Source organism: Podarcis raffonei, chromosome 3 (assembly GCF_027172205.1).
Source record: "Podarcis raffonei isolate rPodRaf1 chromosome 3, rPodRaf1.pri, whole genome shotgun sequence".
Lineage (NCBI taxonomy): Eukaryota > Metazoa > Chordata > Lepidosauria > Squamata > Lacertidae > Podarcis > Podarcis raffonei.
This window is the reverse complement of record NC_070604.1, coordinates 4,203,408-4,216,385: the sequence shown is the minus strand read 5'-3', so window position 1 is coordinate 4,216,385 and position 12,978 is coordinate 4,203,408. Positions and strand designations below refer to the sequence as shown.

At 48.8% G+C, this 12,978-nt stretch overlaps 1 protein-coding gene across 8 annotated transcripts in view; it reads right to left on the bottom strand.

Annotated features, from left to right (window-relative positions):
- TFAP2B (transcription factor AP-2 beta) overlaps nt 1-12,978 on the bottom strand; it is a 76,438-nt gene that overhangs the window by 53,165 nt on the left and 10,295 nt on the right. For all 8 annotated transcript variants that reach the window (XM_053380385.1, XM_053380386.1, XM_053380384.1 and 5 more), the window contains one exon: nt 9,771-9,831. In XM_053380385.1, the coding sequence (XP_053236360.1) occupies nt 9,771-9,831 (61 nt within the window). The remainder of the gene's footprint in view (nt 1-9,770; nt 9,832-12,978) is intronic.

Below are 12,978 nucleotides of genomic sequence, written 5' to 3'. Positions count from 1 at the left end.
ATCATTTCAGTTGCCGAAGTGTGGCTGGGTGTGCCGTTTCTGAATGCTCCCCAAATTAACCCCATCGCTCTGCATTGGGTAAACGAGCACACGAGAGAGAGAGAGAAGGTTTTGCACAGCCTCTTTCCTCAGCGCCAACATTATTAGCGGCAGGGAACTGTGCCGGCCTCCAGAGCGGCGTCCAGAAACGTGACCCTAACCTGCAACTCCCCAGTTGAATGCGCCACCCATTCCGTAAGGCCATCAACCAAGACACACTTTGCAACAGCCCCCACAGAACTCAGCGGGGTTGTTTTTCCGTCCGAGCAAATCCATGTTCCCGGCTAGTCATCTACTTTCTTTATAAGTCAATGGAATTTACTCCCAAGTAAAAGTCACTAAGATTGGGGAGCGGATGGGGAAGGGGAGTTAAGTAATTGCAGCTTTTCTTCCACCTATTATCATTATCACATATTTATTTATACCCCGCCTTTTTCCCTGACAAGGTCTCAAGGCGATTTACAGCGACCCGCCCCCCGCACTTGAGCCACTACATCCTTTGCTTCGGCTGCTGTACCGGGCAAGGGACACACACACCCCAGCTCCTCTCTCAAACCCAAGAGCCTTTTCCTCTCTCGTCTCCTTGAGAGCGCTTCCTCCCGCACCCGCTGCCACTCCGGTGTAATACTATAACCGAGGTGGGTGCTTTTGTTTTAATTTCTAACAGAAGGAATGGACCGCCCTCCCCGCTTCGCTCCCCCTCTTCCCCCCTCCCCTCCTCCCTTTCTCTTGAGCTTATCAATAGGAGCGAGGGAGCCGCAGTAGCCGCTTGGTTTGCTAGTAATTATGAACGACAATCCTGTTCCCGAAAACGGGAGCTCTTAGTCGAGCAAGATCGCTTTGAAACGACAGCAGGAAACGGCAAAGAAATGGAGCGTGCAGCAACCCAGCGTGAAACTTTCGCTTCTTTACATGTTTACCATTTTCCACGCATATATTAAGGCTGGGCGGGCAGGGAGAAAAGAAAATCGGTTCTGCTTTGGGTTGCTCCCACACAACAGAGAGCAAACAAACAAACAAACAAACAAACTAAAAGGGGGCGATTCCGGAGCAATGGGGCTCCCAAATACCTTGTGATAGGATCACAAGCCTAGATTTATGGCGCTTCTGAGTTTCTGTTTATTTTCGTTTTATATATTAATCATACGTAAAAAAAACCCAACCGCACTTAATTAGGGTTTGGAATCGTGTAATTGTTCTTATGTAATGTGGGTGTTTTCTGGAGCAACACCCAGAGCCACGACCCATTTGCTCCCAAGGAATCCTCTTAAAATAAATCCGGCCAGTAGCCAGCAAGCGGATTGTGCTAATTTATCTGGAAGTCTCTTTAAAATCTGTTTGTGTCGAGTAATGAGCGCGCAATAATTCGAAAGTTTCCCTCTTTTGAATAGACAAGTGTACTTGGAGGTCGGTCCTTTGGATACTTGCTGAGAAGTGAGTCCCGCGGGTTTCAACGGCCAGTTACGGTAAGTGTTCAAAGGTGCAGCAACGGCTTGGCCTTCAATGCCACGTGGCGCACACATTTCTCGGAAGAAAATATTCCAGCAAGGCCCAAGGAAACCAAGGCTGTGCCCTCCAAAGGCTTCAACTCCCAGCAGACCCGACCATGGGCCACCACGGCTGAGGGTGCTGGGAGGCTCTGGAGGGCACGTGCTAAACAGCCCTGATGGAAAGCATTTCTTCGGTGTAAATAAACATTTACTTCCAAGCCAAGCTGCAACAACACATAAATATAGAATCACAGCGTTGGACGGGACTCCAGAGGTCATCTGGCGCAACCCCTGTGGTGCAGGAACATCCACAGACGGTTCCCCATCCAATCTGAAACCATACCCGAAGACCCTGCTTCGCTTTGTAAATCTGCTGGCAGGTTTACTCACATCAACCGCTAACGACACAGAGAGCTTTATTTCCCTATTTTATATTATTGTGTCTCTTCTAGGACCAAATAAAGTATGTGTCCAGTCGTGGGAGGCTACAAAGCTTCAGCTCCGGAAAACTTTAATGTTAAACCCATCTTCACTGAATGGAATCCTACACGCTCTCGAATTAATCTCTCCAGTTATTTCGATTTAAGCAGTTTATAGTGCCATCCTAAAAGACTTGCCTAGAATATCGCAATGAGATTTAGCCCCCTGTAAAGACCTGCCGAGGATCTCACGCGGCCTTAAACCGCACTACTCAACAGCTGGAAGAAAAAGGAGGAAGTTCCTTCTCGACTCAGCTCAGTTTTTGCATGTTCTGAGTTTGGTTGAAATGACTGGCAAAAAGCTCAAGCGATTTTAGCAAATATTTGCCCGATGCGGTCAGCTCTCTCTGTCCCTCTCTCTCTCTACTGTACTCCAGATTTGCCTCTCCCTTCTGTTTAGCTGGCAGCGAGTTCCTTTAGCTCTGGGCTTTGGGCAGGCGTGGTGCTATTCCTGCAAACAGGTTTCAGGCAGGCCTACAAACCCGCCTCCCCGCTCGTGGGGGGGGGGGATATCAAGTCATAAATCGCTACAATCGGCAAGTTCAAGACGCCCCTTGCCCTCTTCACACGGGTTGGACAAGGGCGTCAACATAAAGCGCTGCATTCAACTGGATCCCAAAAGGCAGCCTTGGAATGTCTCCCGGGCAAAAAGAGTTAAGCTTTGACCCGCCGTACCTGCCCCAATGCATTCAAAAGCGATTTTTCTCGAAGGAGAATTAATACTAGCCGATGGCCCAGAACGGGATTTTCCCTTCACCGTTCCTTGCAAAATGGTATCTAATCTTATCTATACATCTAATGTGTGGACTTCTTTCATGAGAGTCTTGACCACTGCTGAACCAACCACAGGGTCCATTCCTGCACACTACTTCTTAGAATGGCTTCCAACTGCTCAGGTCCCTCTTATTGCGCTTTACACCATAAATCAAGCACAGCCAACGCACATTTAAAGGGCACGACTTTCCTCAAAGAATCCCGGGAACTATGGTTTGCTATCGGTACCGGGAATTGTAAGTCTAAGGTTGCCAGGATTCTTGCGTGCATTGAATGTACGTTGATTATATGTGTCTGTGTGTTCTAAAACTACAATTGCGCTCGCCACGCAGAGGAAGTAAATGCGAGGCGGGTGGCGGACGGTTCCTCGTTGGATTCCCAGGGGTTTGCCCACCGTGGGGAGTCAGGATACGATCCCACGCATTTGCTGCTGGGATGCGTTTGCCGCTTTGAGGTCCAATTATCTACATATTGATCCCGAAGTAACTGCCAGTGACAATTTCAAGTGGGAGAGGGCTTCCTACTAGCCACATCCAAAGCAGCCTAATAAACTACCAAGCCCTCGGGTTCAGCAAAGTCATGAGGGTGGACCAGCCACCAGCCATGAAGTCTGCAGAGATGGGAGAGAATCCATATCACGCGACGCGATCCTTTAGGAAAGCCTTGCAACGAGGCTCCCTCAACGCGGCTCCGCACTTCCGACAGAACTCCACCCAGAGGCGACGCGGACAGGGAGTCTCCTCGCCCCCGCTTTACCGCTCCGTGCATAATCAAAACATCGTTTCATCCAGCCTTTTAGCCAACGTGCCCCACCCTCAATGCCGGTGTTTGAAAAGCCATTCGAGCCGCTGGGGGATCCTGCTCCGCGGTGGCCGTTGCTAATATTTAATGTCTGCCAGGGCGAAGGGTTCATACATCTCCACCCCCCCCCAATGAAAGCGTGCGATCTGGCAAGTCAGGTAACCCGGATTATCGGATCATAAGCGTTTGGAAGAGACTCCCCAGGGTCATCTAGTCCAACCCTCTGCAATGCTTAGTTACTCTTAACCTTATGGAGGTAGTCTCCAAATGAGAAACAATTAGGTTCGCTATAAAGTAAAACAAGTTAAAAGACGTGGTGAAGTTTGCTCAGGGGTGTTCCAGGGTTGCTTGTTCTAGAGTTGGACTTGAATGGCCTCCAATCCGCATTTCACCTCTGAGGGTGGGGGTGGGAGGGGCTGCCATCAATTCGCTCAATGTGCAAACGCTCCGGTCGCAAAACTTGCAGTCCCGAAGTGTGTGACTTGGGAAGGCCTCCCTTCCTTAGCAGCAGGGTTTTCTGCTGAGGATTTGACTGCAGAACATCGCAGGGCGCGACGGAATCCCAAACTCCACTTTCGTGGAAAGGATTCTGCGTTGTCACCCTTTGCGCTTACTGCTCTCTAAAGCTGGGGCTGCCGCCGCCGCCGCCACCTCCCTTCGCCTGCCTTAATGGAAATAAGAGTTACGAATGATTTTTTAATGTCTCGTTGGATTTTTAGCCTGTTAATGTAGCGCATCCCTCTCATTATTACTTTATTGATTGCTCATTGACCAGCCCCCTTCAAATCGTATTAACCACCCTCTGCCACTTTAGATTAGGAACTGCTTCTCCCTCCCCCCGTTTTCTTCATTTTTGACTTTCTTTTCTTTTCCTTTTTTTTGCAAGAAGCACCTTTCATTATAGCCTCACCAGCACCCCAGCAACGGAGATCCGGCTTGGCAGCTTAATGCTCGCTCTAATGGGGCAGCTCAGAGACAAGGGGCCACGGTCCCTGCCTATTGCATTAATAGCTCAAAGGGGGCTAATACAGAAAATTAGCCTTAAACGAGCTCTGGAGATCTCCAAATGAAAGAGCCATTTATCACGCTGGCTACCTCCACTCCACTCGTTTGCTCTCTCTACTGGGAACAACTCATTTCCTCTTAACTAAATTACCTCAGAAATGTCAAGGAAGCCCAGATCGCAAACATAACGAGAGAAGAGGGAGGGAGGCAGTGTGCAGCTCACAACATATTGTGTTTCTGCGACGGAGTCAAGCGCCTCAGCCAGGAAACAGCGAGGTCGGGGGGAGAGAGAGGAGTATAGACAACCCATCTGTTTACTTCAGTTCGAGATTAGTAGATGGAGAAGGAAGGAAGGACGAAATAAAAATAAACAATTAAAAGACGACACGCGAGGAAGACAGAACTTGACTATGAAAAGTAGTCCTAGATTAAATTAACAATTCGACCCAACGCACTTTTACTACAAAGTAAGCTCCTACTAAACTCAGTGGGATTCGCGCTCTTGTAAGTTTGCTTAAGGCTGAAGTCCCTATGGAAGCGACGATGTCTACTACTTCCTACTGAATACAGCCGGGCAAACGGGGTTAGGATTGCAAATTAAATTAAATTCATGGGGCCTTCAGCAGAACCAGCCATTGGACTCTGAAGTACGTAATGCAACAGAGGCTCGGCAGCACACGCAGGTCAGGTTTGGTTGTTGCTGCCGCTGCTACTGCTTCAAAAGAAACTAGACAAGCAGGGAGAGTTTCGAACCCAGATCCGAAAGCAGGTTTATTGGGTATTGAGGACTGATTCATTCGCTCAAATACATTGCTTGATTATTCACGCCACGCTTTCTGCCTTGCAGAAAGTTCAGGGAAGTTTCTAGTGTGTGTTGTATTGAGCTTTTACTGTTTGTTGTTGGGAACTGCCCAGAGTGGCTGAGGCAACCCAGTTAGATGGGCGGCATAGAAATAATAAATTATTATTATTGCAGCTGCACGTGTGAACTGTCTGAATTGAAACGGAACTGCGTGTTTGCGGGAGAGATGCGCCATTTGTCCACAGGGGCTTCTTCCACCAGGCCTCCCAGCAGTTCAGAATCAAGCACGCACATGCGAACCTCCTCTCTCAGCCACCCAGTTCCAGTGGAGGTTGCCACCAGCCGGATGCGTGCAAGGTGGAGATGTGAACTGAATTTTATTCTGGTTGGTACCAAGGTTTTAAACAGACGGCTAGAGGGAATGAAGAGGGTTATCGTGTCGTCTTTCCTCTCCTCCCTTCTCACGCTAAGAAAAAAAAGGGGGGGAGTGTCACACACTGGGACCAGCGTGGCAATAAAAGATGACAGATATCGCCATTACTTTCATAGGCCTCAAAGATCGTAAGACATGGGCGCTAAGGGATGAGCTGAGTGTGTTAATAATTTATCTCCATATCGCATCTCCTTTGTCACTGGGATATTTTTGCCTAGAAAAATGGGCACCGCTCTGTGTGAAATAGGAAGCGTCGCTCCACTTTTCTATCCGTTCACACGTAGCAGAGAGGGTTGCAGCTGCAACGATCCCTTCGGCATTAGGTTCCAACCAGAAGAAAGAAAGCGGCCTTCTCCCTGCCACAGATCCTGCAGCTATCTGCGCAAACACCTCGCGGCCCCTGCAGCTTCCCTCTTCCCGGGATCTGCTTAAGGACAGGCAGCCACAAATGCCCCTAGGCCTTTCGCTGTTTTGCTACTAGAAACCTGTCCAGCCATATTTCTGGGAATGGATTTCAGACAAGGCTCACTGGAAGGAAAACACTGAATTCCCAAGACTTTTGAATTGTGTGTGCAGAAAGTGTGGGGAGTCGTCCACACATCTGATTTAAAAAACAGGACGCTCTTCTAAGAGTAGTGAATGGGATTCTGGGCAGTGATTCTAACGCAGTTACTAAGCCCCACTGAACTCAAGAAGCTCACTTCTCAGTAGAGGTGACAAGAAAGGCAATATAACCGAAAATGCTTAAGATCGCGCTACCAGTAATCAACTTGAATAAAATATATGGGGGGGCAGGTAAACCCCGCCCTGCATAATCGATCACATGACGCGGTGCACGCACACCATTTGAAAAGCAATGCCAATCAACTTGGGGGGCAGGGAGCAAATACTCCTTGACCTCTATGAGTTGGCTCCTATGTAGAGAGATTTGTTAGACAATATTATGCAGCACGCGTGCGCGCGCACACACACACACCGGGGCAGGAGGGAAGGACTCTTTAGGACTAAGTTCGACTGGACTGACTTCGCTAGCAAAAGGCAACAATAGCCGGGGTTGTCAACGTGGTGTCCGCGGATGCCGTCCGACTCCAATTCGCAGCGGTACAAGTCATAAATGCTGATGATCATCTCTAGACATTGGCCATGCTGGCTGGGGCCGATGCGAGAGGGAGTCCAACAACATTTGGAGGATATATAGTCTCACGCTCATCCCTCAACCTCAATCACATTTACTTAGTTGTTTCATTGGCTTCGGTTGTTTAGCGCCGCGGCCTTAAATTGATTGGCTTGCTCATTATCGAAATTTATACGACGCCGTTCTATAAAATATGCAGTTACTTCCCTCCCGAGCAACTTATTAATAAGTACTCTGACTTCGGAGGAGACTTATGCTATAAGACTGGGCTGCAACGGTGCAACCCAGGAGAGATCCTACTGCCATTCAAGGCAATGGAAGAGCGCACGGGCTGATGGAAGCAAGTACCCTGCTCCCGCAAGCAAAGTGCGCCAAGGCTGAAGCTGGGCTATCAGTTAACGAAGAGGACCCGAGAAAAAGCAACGCGCTTATGAGCGCCATGGTGGCAGACCAATCTACCTGCAATCTACCTTTCCTGCCCAAGCCAGTCAGCTGAAGAGGGCTGCCTGCTCTGCTCCCAAGTGCCACCTGAAATCATGAGCAGAACTGTGCCCTTCCTTTTCGCTTCATTCCAGTTTAGGATTTCCCATAAAGGCAGCTGTAATTCTATGGACCTTACTCGGGAGCAGGTCCCGCCCGCATCTGTGGGGCCGAGTTCTATGTCACCTGCACTAAAACCAGTAGGATCTGGTCCCATCGGGATTTTGACTTACTGGGGAGCAGGGGTGCCAACTTGAATAAAATATTGTGGGGGCCCAGCTAAGCCCCGCAATACATACCGTAATCGACTATGCAATGCAGTGCGCACACACCATTTGAATGGGAATGCCCATCAACTTTGTGGGGGGCCGGCCCCCTCAAATATTTTATTGTGGGGGCCAAGGCCCCTCAGAGTTGGTTCCTATGCCGGGGAGACTGCGCCCACACGCAGCCTTGCATCACGATGAAAGCAGCAGAAATTGCAGGGCCCGAAGCTCTTCTCTCCGCCGCTAATCCACCTCTACCTTGGAGCCACACAGATTTGATTTTAAGGAAACAAATCACGTCCTTTCCATTCAGCTTTCTTCAGTGGGATACCACGTTCAGCACATGTAAATACTTCCTCCTAAACTTAGCTCCTGAAGCCCCCTTTCCCTTGATTATAGAAGCAGATTTTGGGTCGGGAGCCTTGAGTTTCAGAGGAACTCTCAAAATCGGGGTCTAAAGACAGCTTTTTGTTTCCCTTTCCGCTCAGGGCTGGGGGAGCTTTGTTAGGGAGCTCGCCGGAGTGGTTCTTAACGGTAAGGTGAGCCCCGGCAATTGGGGCTGCCATTTAGGACGCCGAAGAGCCAGTGCTACCACGCCCATCCTGCGCAGTTCAGAACTGGATCTAGCAATAGTAATTCCGGAGATCGTTAAATCTAGCACCCCTCTCTTCGTTGAGTAGGGTCTGCTCAATGTCTATTGCCTTATCGCCGTAATCGTCCCACGTTTTCAAAAGTCTGTCAGGGAAATTCAAACGGGGGGCGGGGGGAGCTGGGGAAAGGGTGAAGCAGCTGCAATACGCCCAAAATGAGTTATTGTAATTACATTTAATTAGTTTAATTAGTTAATTATTTTGCTTACAGCTGTACAAGAGATTGCAAACATTTGTTAATATCACATTCCCTCTAACAGTATGGGGCGAAGCTACACTTACATTAAATCATGTATGCATGTGTAGATTTGTTTTTTAATGGAGCATGTGCGATTCGTAACCCTCCCCATCCCATGTTTTCCCGAAGGACAGGCTGCGTGTGTGTTTGTGTGTGCGTGTCCACAGGCTGGGAAAACCCCTTACAACCAAGCTCTTGCCACACCCGTGCACGTTTACTCAGGAGTTGTCCGCTGGGTTCAATGAGACTTACTCCCAAGTGAATTGTGCAGAAGGCTCAGTCTTAAAATCAAGGCTGCCATTGGGCAAGCAGCATGGAGGCAACATAAACAAGGGGCCCGAATCGCAACCGCCAAGGATCATGGGAATTTTGTTATTTAGCCAGAGCCATTGTTCTACGCAAAACGAGAATTGACGTGGGGGGTGGAAGCTATGAAATGATTTGCGGCCGTTTCACAACTGGACTTTCCCTTTCTGAGTGGAGGAGGGGGGATACATTCCAGAATTAGGAAACCTTTCATTCCCACACCAAGGGAAGTAACCTCACTTAGATGCAAGATCCGTTCATTCCGCTTTTACATCACAATCCTCAAAACGTTTGCCTACAAAATGGTTCCATGAAATTTCAGAGATACAGCCAATCAACAGTCAGGTCTTATGAATGCTTACCGGGACGGAAGTTTCGATGGCTACAATGGGGCTCGCTCCCAACTTAATGTGCACAGAGCTCGAGGCTAGGATTCTTCGTAGACATACTGGAGAACAAGCCCCATTGCGCAATTAAACTGGTTGCTTCCCAGGCACATTCCTAGGCTCATGACGTGTTCTTAGGATCACAGCTGTGGTTCCCAGGAAGCAAATTTCATTGATTACAAGTGTGGTCCACATGATCAGTAGGGAGTTTTGCTTCCGTTACCCTCCCCTCCTTATAAAAATCTGCCTTTATTAATCCCTCCGTTCTCTTTGTTTCTTACTGGCGTATTCTTGTCTCTTCCACGTGAAACGTGCAATTCAATCCTATCCACGTTTACTCGGGAGTAAGCCCCAGTGGAATAAGTACTTCCAAGTAGGTAGAAAAAGGATATTCATTACTTGGAAGGACTATCGATTGTCCCCAAACGGTGAAACAAATGCCACACATACGCGCGCGTACACACAGTATTGAAATGTTTTCCATACCTTTTTTGATGACAGACTGGTCCAACAAGTTCATGCCGCTGTTATTGGCATCTTCTACTGACTATGAATACAAAAAAGAAGGGGAGGGGGTATCACTATTCAAATTGACTGGCCGGCAGAGTACAACGTACACGTAGGTATAAACATATGCACTCGCGTGCGCGCACGACATCACGTCAGCCCAGGATCTGGAATTCCTGTTATTACCATTTATATTAATTCACTAGGGAAAGAGAGGCGTTCCTTATTAAATCGACAGGGCAATGAAGCGCTCCCAGATTAGAGGATCTAATAGAAAGAGGTGCAAAACACCTGAGCTTCTTTTTCTTCTTTATTGCTTAAAAAAAAGAGAGCTAAATAATACACCGACTTTATTCCTTCAAGCTTTTAAAAATTCCTTTATTTGCCCTAGTTAGACAATAAGACCATTTGAAATAGGGCACATTCACAATATAATAATTCTGTGCGAGTTTGCTTGGAATTTAGGAATACACACTCTTGGTGGGTCTATTTTAGCCAAGTCGACGATCTCGAAACAACCCGATCTTAGAGGTTTACTTATAAGTAAATGTTATTGAACCCAGTCGGGCTTACTTCCGAGTAAGCGTGCTTTAGGTTGCCAGTTTAAGTAAAGGATGAGCGCCATCAGTAAAGCACATAGTAAGTTTAATTTAAAGCCCAGGCTGTCAAGATCTTCGCTTTCAGTCGTTCTTCTGTTGGAACAACTTCCTTACCTGTGCAGGAGGAGAAGGGCAACTCGCATTTATTTCCATATATTGCGGGGGCGAGGAAACGAAGATGGGGCGGTGAACAACAACTTACTGATACTCTGATAGGCGATTAAAATAGATTGTCTACCGAAGCCAATTTTTTATGGCCCTCTAGCCTTCTCCTTCCCGCTATGATCTAGGAGCCACACCTGTAATCATGGCACGTCTTTCTTCAACTAAAAAAACAATATTCTGGCACAGGAGCGAGCGTGGTTGGACACGGAGGAGGTACTCTTGTATTGTGTGGCTGCATGATCCGATTAGGGCTCAAAGGGGAGAAAAGGTTGGGTTTTGCTTACTGCTTGCTGGGAAGCAAATCCTACCCTGGCCTGGTTCTTTGGAATAAGAGTGCCAAATCCGTGTTTGGACCACACCTCTTTAAGGCAACAGGTGGTAGCGGTGTGCCGCATGGTTAAAGTCCCTTCATTAGAAAAAGTCCCCGGACGTAGAAAACTAGCACAGAGGGGAGACGACTACCTTGGAATCCTTCTCCACTGCACAGATTTATCTGCGGGAATTGCTCTTCAGGATAGGAACACCCCCCCCCCCCGCAGCCTGAAGTGGTATGGTCCAAGACACGACCAGACCTCCGACTTTGTCCTCTGTCTTATGAAAGATGGGCCTCAGTTTAATGGGATTTCCTTCCCAGTTAGCATGCATGGAGGTGCAGCCTTTATTCCCCCACCCCACTGAAGATAATTTCACCTGTTGCCCAACCCTAGTAAGTCTTAGTAAGTGGAAATATTGTCATAATCTTCAAAGCAGCAGAGGAGTTCCTCCTCATCACAGCTACCGCGATGCGCACCTACAAGTCAGTCCATGGAATAAAGGGAGTCCAATAAGGCGTTTCAAACTCCTTATGAAGGAAGAGGATTCCTCCCCTCCTTCACCGTTACTCAGACAAACAAAAGCCACTAGGTTTGCAAGACAAATGAAAGAAAATAAATTTGCATCATTTCGTATAAAGTGTATAGCAAAACTGGGCTGAGGTTGCCTCCCTGCATACCCTCCCACTTCACAGAGCCTGGGTTTAAATGCCGGTGTTTTCCCCTAAGTTTTACCAGCGTGGTCCTGCCCAGGTCTCCTCGGATGTATGACCTATTGAATTCAGCGGAGCTGATGCTGCCTAACTCGATGATTTCACTTGCTCTCCCAATGAGGCCTTGTTGAGTCTAGGCCAGGGTGTCTAGAGCGAACAGAACCCAGGGCACTCTATTCCTAAGCAACAGTGACCGACCTAACAAACATTTCCGACTCTTCTGCTGAAGATGGCCTCAGCGACGGATTTCATTCAAGGGCTTCTGCGTATCTGGGTCAAGCGGTCTCTTGCCAGCCACTCTGACTCTAGTGCTAAGGGCGTTTGCTTGGAACTGGGGTCCTCGCGAATGGTCGTGGCACTGAGAGCTTGCCAGAGAAGCGTCCGCTAGCCCTCAGCTTCAAAAGTAGCCGCAGGGCAGAGCACTAGACAAAAGGAGAGGGAGGGTCCTGCTTCTTCCTTTCGCCCCCTTTCCAAGCGGCAAGCCTACGCACGCTTACTCGGGCATAAATCTCGCTTCGTGTTCAGTGCCTTTACTTCAAAGTGAAACGCGTCGAGGATGGCTCTGTAAAAGAGCGAGCGGCTGGACCGCGTCTCTCACCTTACAGACGCAACCAGAGGGAATAAATACCTGCCGGGGCGTGTTCTCCGTCCTTATTGGGGGCAAGGGAAGGGTGTCACAAGCCCCTAATCCCTAAACAAAAAATAATTAGCTCGGAACGGTTCTTCCCCACCTGAACAACCCCGGCTGGACGTCTAAGAACACACACCCGGCCCCCCCCAAAAGTGGCCATGCTTGAGTCTCGCTGGGAAGCTCGCGAGCAGAACATTGGAGGCAGCGCCCACCCCCTGGTGCTCATCTGCAGCTCTTGCAAGGGATGGGGATTCTAATCCTCTTTCGCTCAGGTAAAGGGGCGGGCTTGGCGTTGATCCGGATTAAGTGCCCCCGAAGGGCGTGCCTGTGCTCTAGGGGCGCAGTTCCTGGGAGGCGCGGTGGGTGGTGGCGGTGGTGATGGCGGTGGCGGGGCTCCTCCTGGAAACCTGTTCCTCGCACCCTCCGCTGCTCGCCTCCTCATCAGCAGCGCGCCTGAGCTGTTGTAGTTAATGAGAAGAGTCTTGTCTGATTTTCGATCTAATTACGGCCGCCTGCTGGGTTTTTGTACAGGATATTCGCGCAGCATGCTGGCAGTTAATAGTCACAGAGAGGATCGTAAAGATTTAATTAGGACTGCATGCGGAAACACGCACACGCACACTCACACACAACTCAGACTTTTAATTACTAGACTTCTTTAGTTAAAAGTGATACCAGAGGTTACTTTGCATGGGTGCAAAGTTAACTTTGGATCCCCAGCGCCTCTCAGAAGAGACGGTGGGGGTGGAGTTCAGTCTTGGACATTCC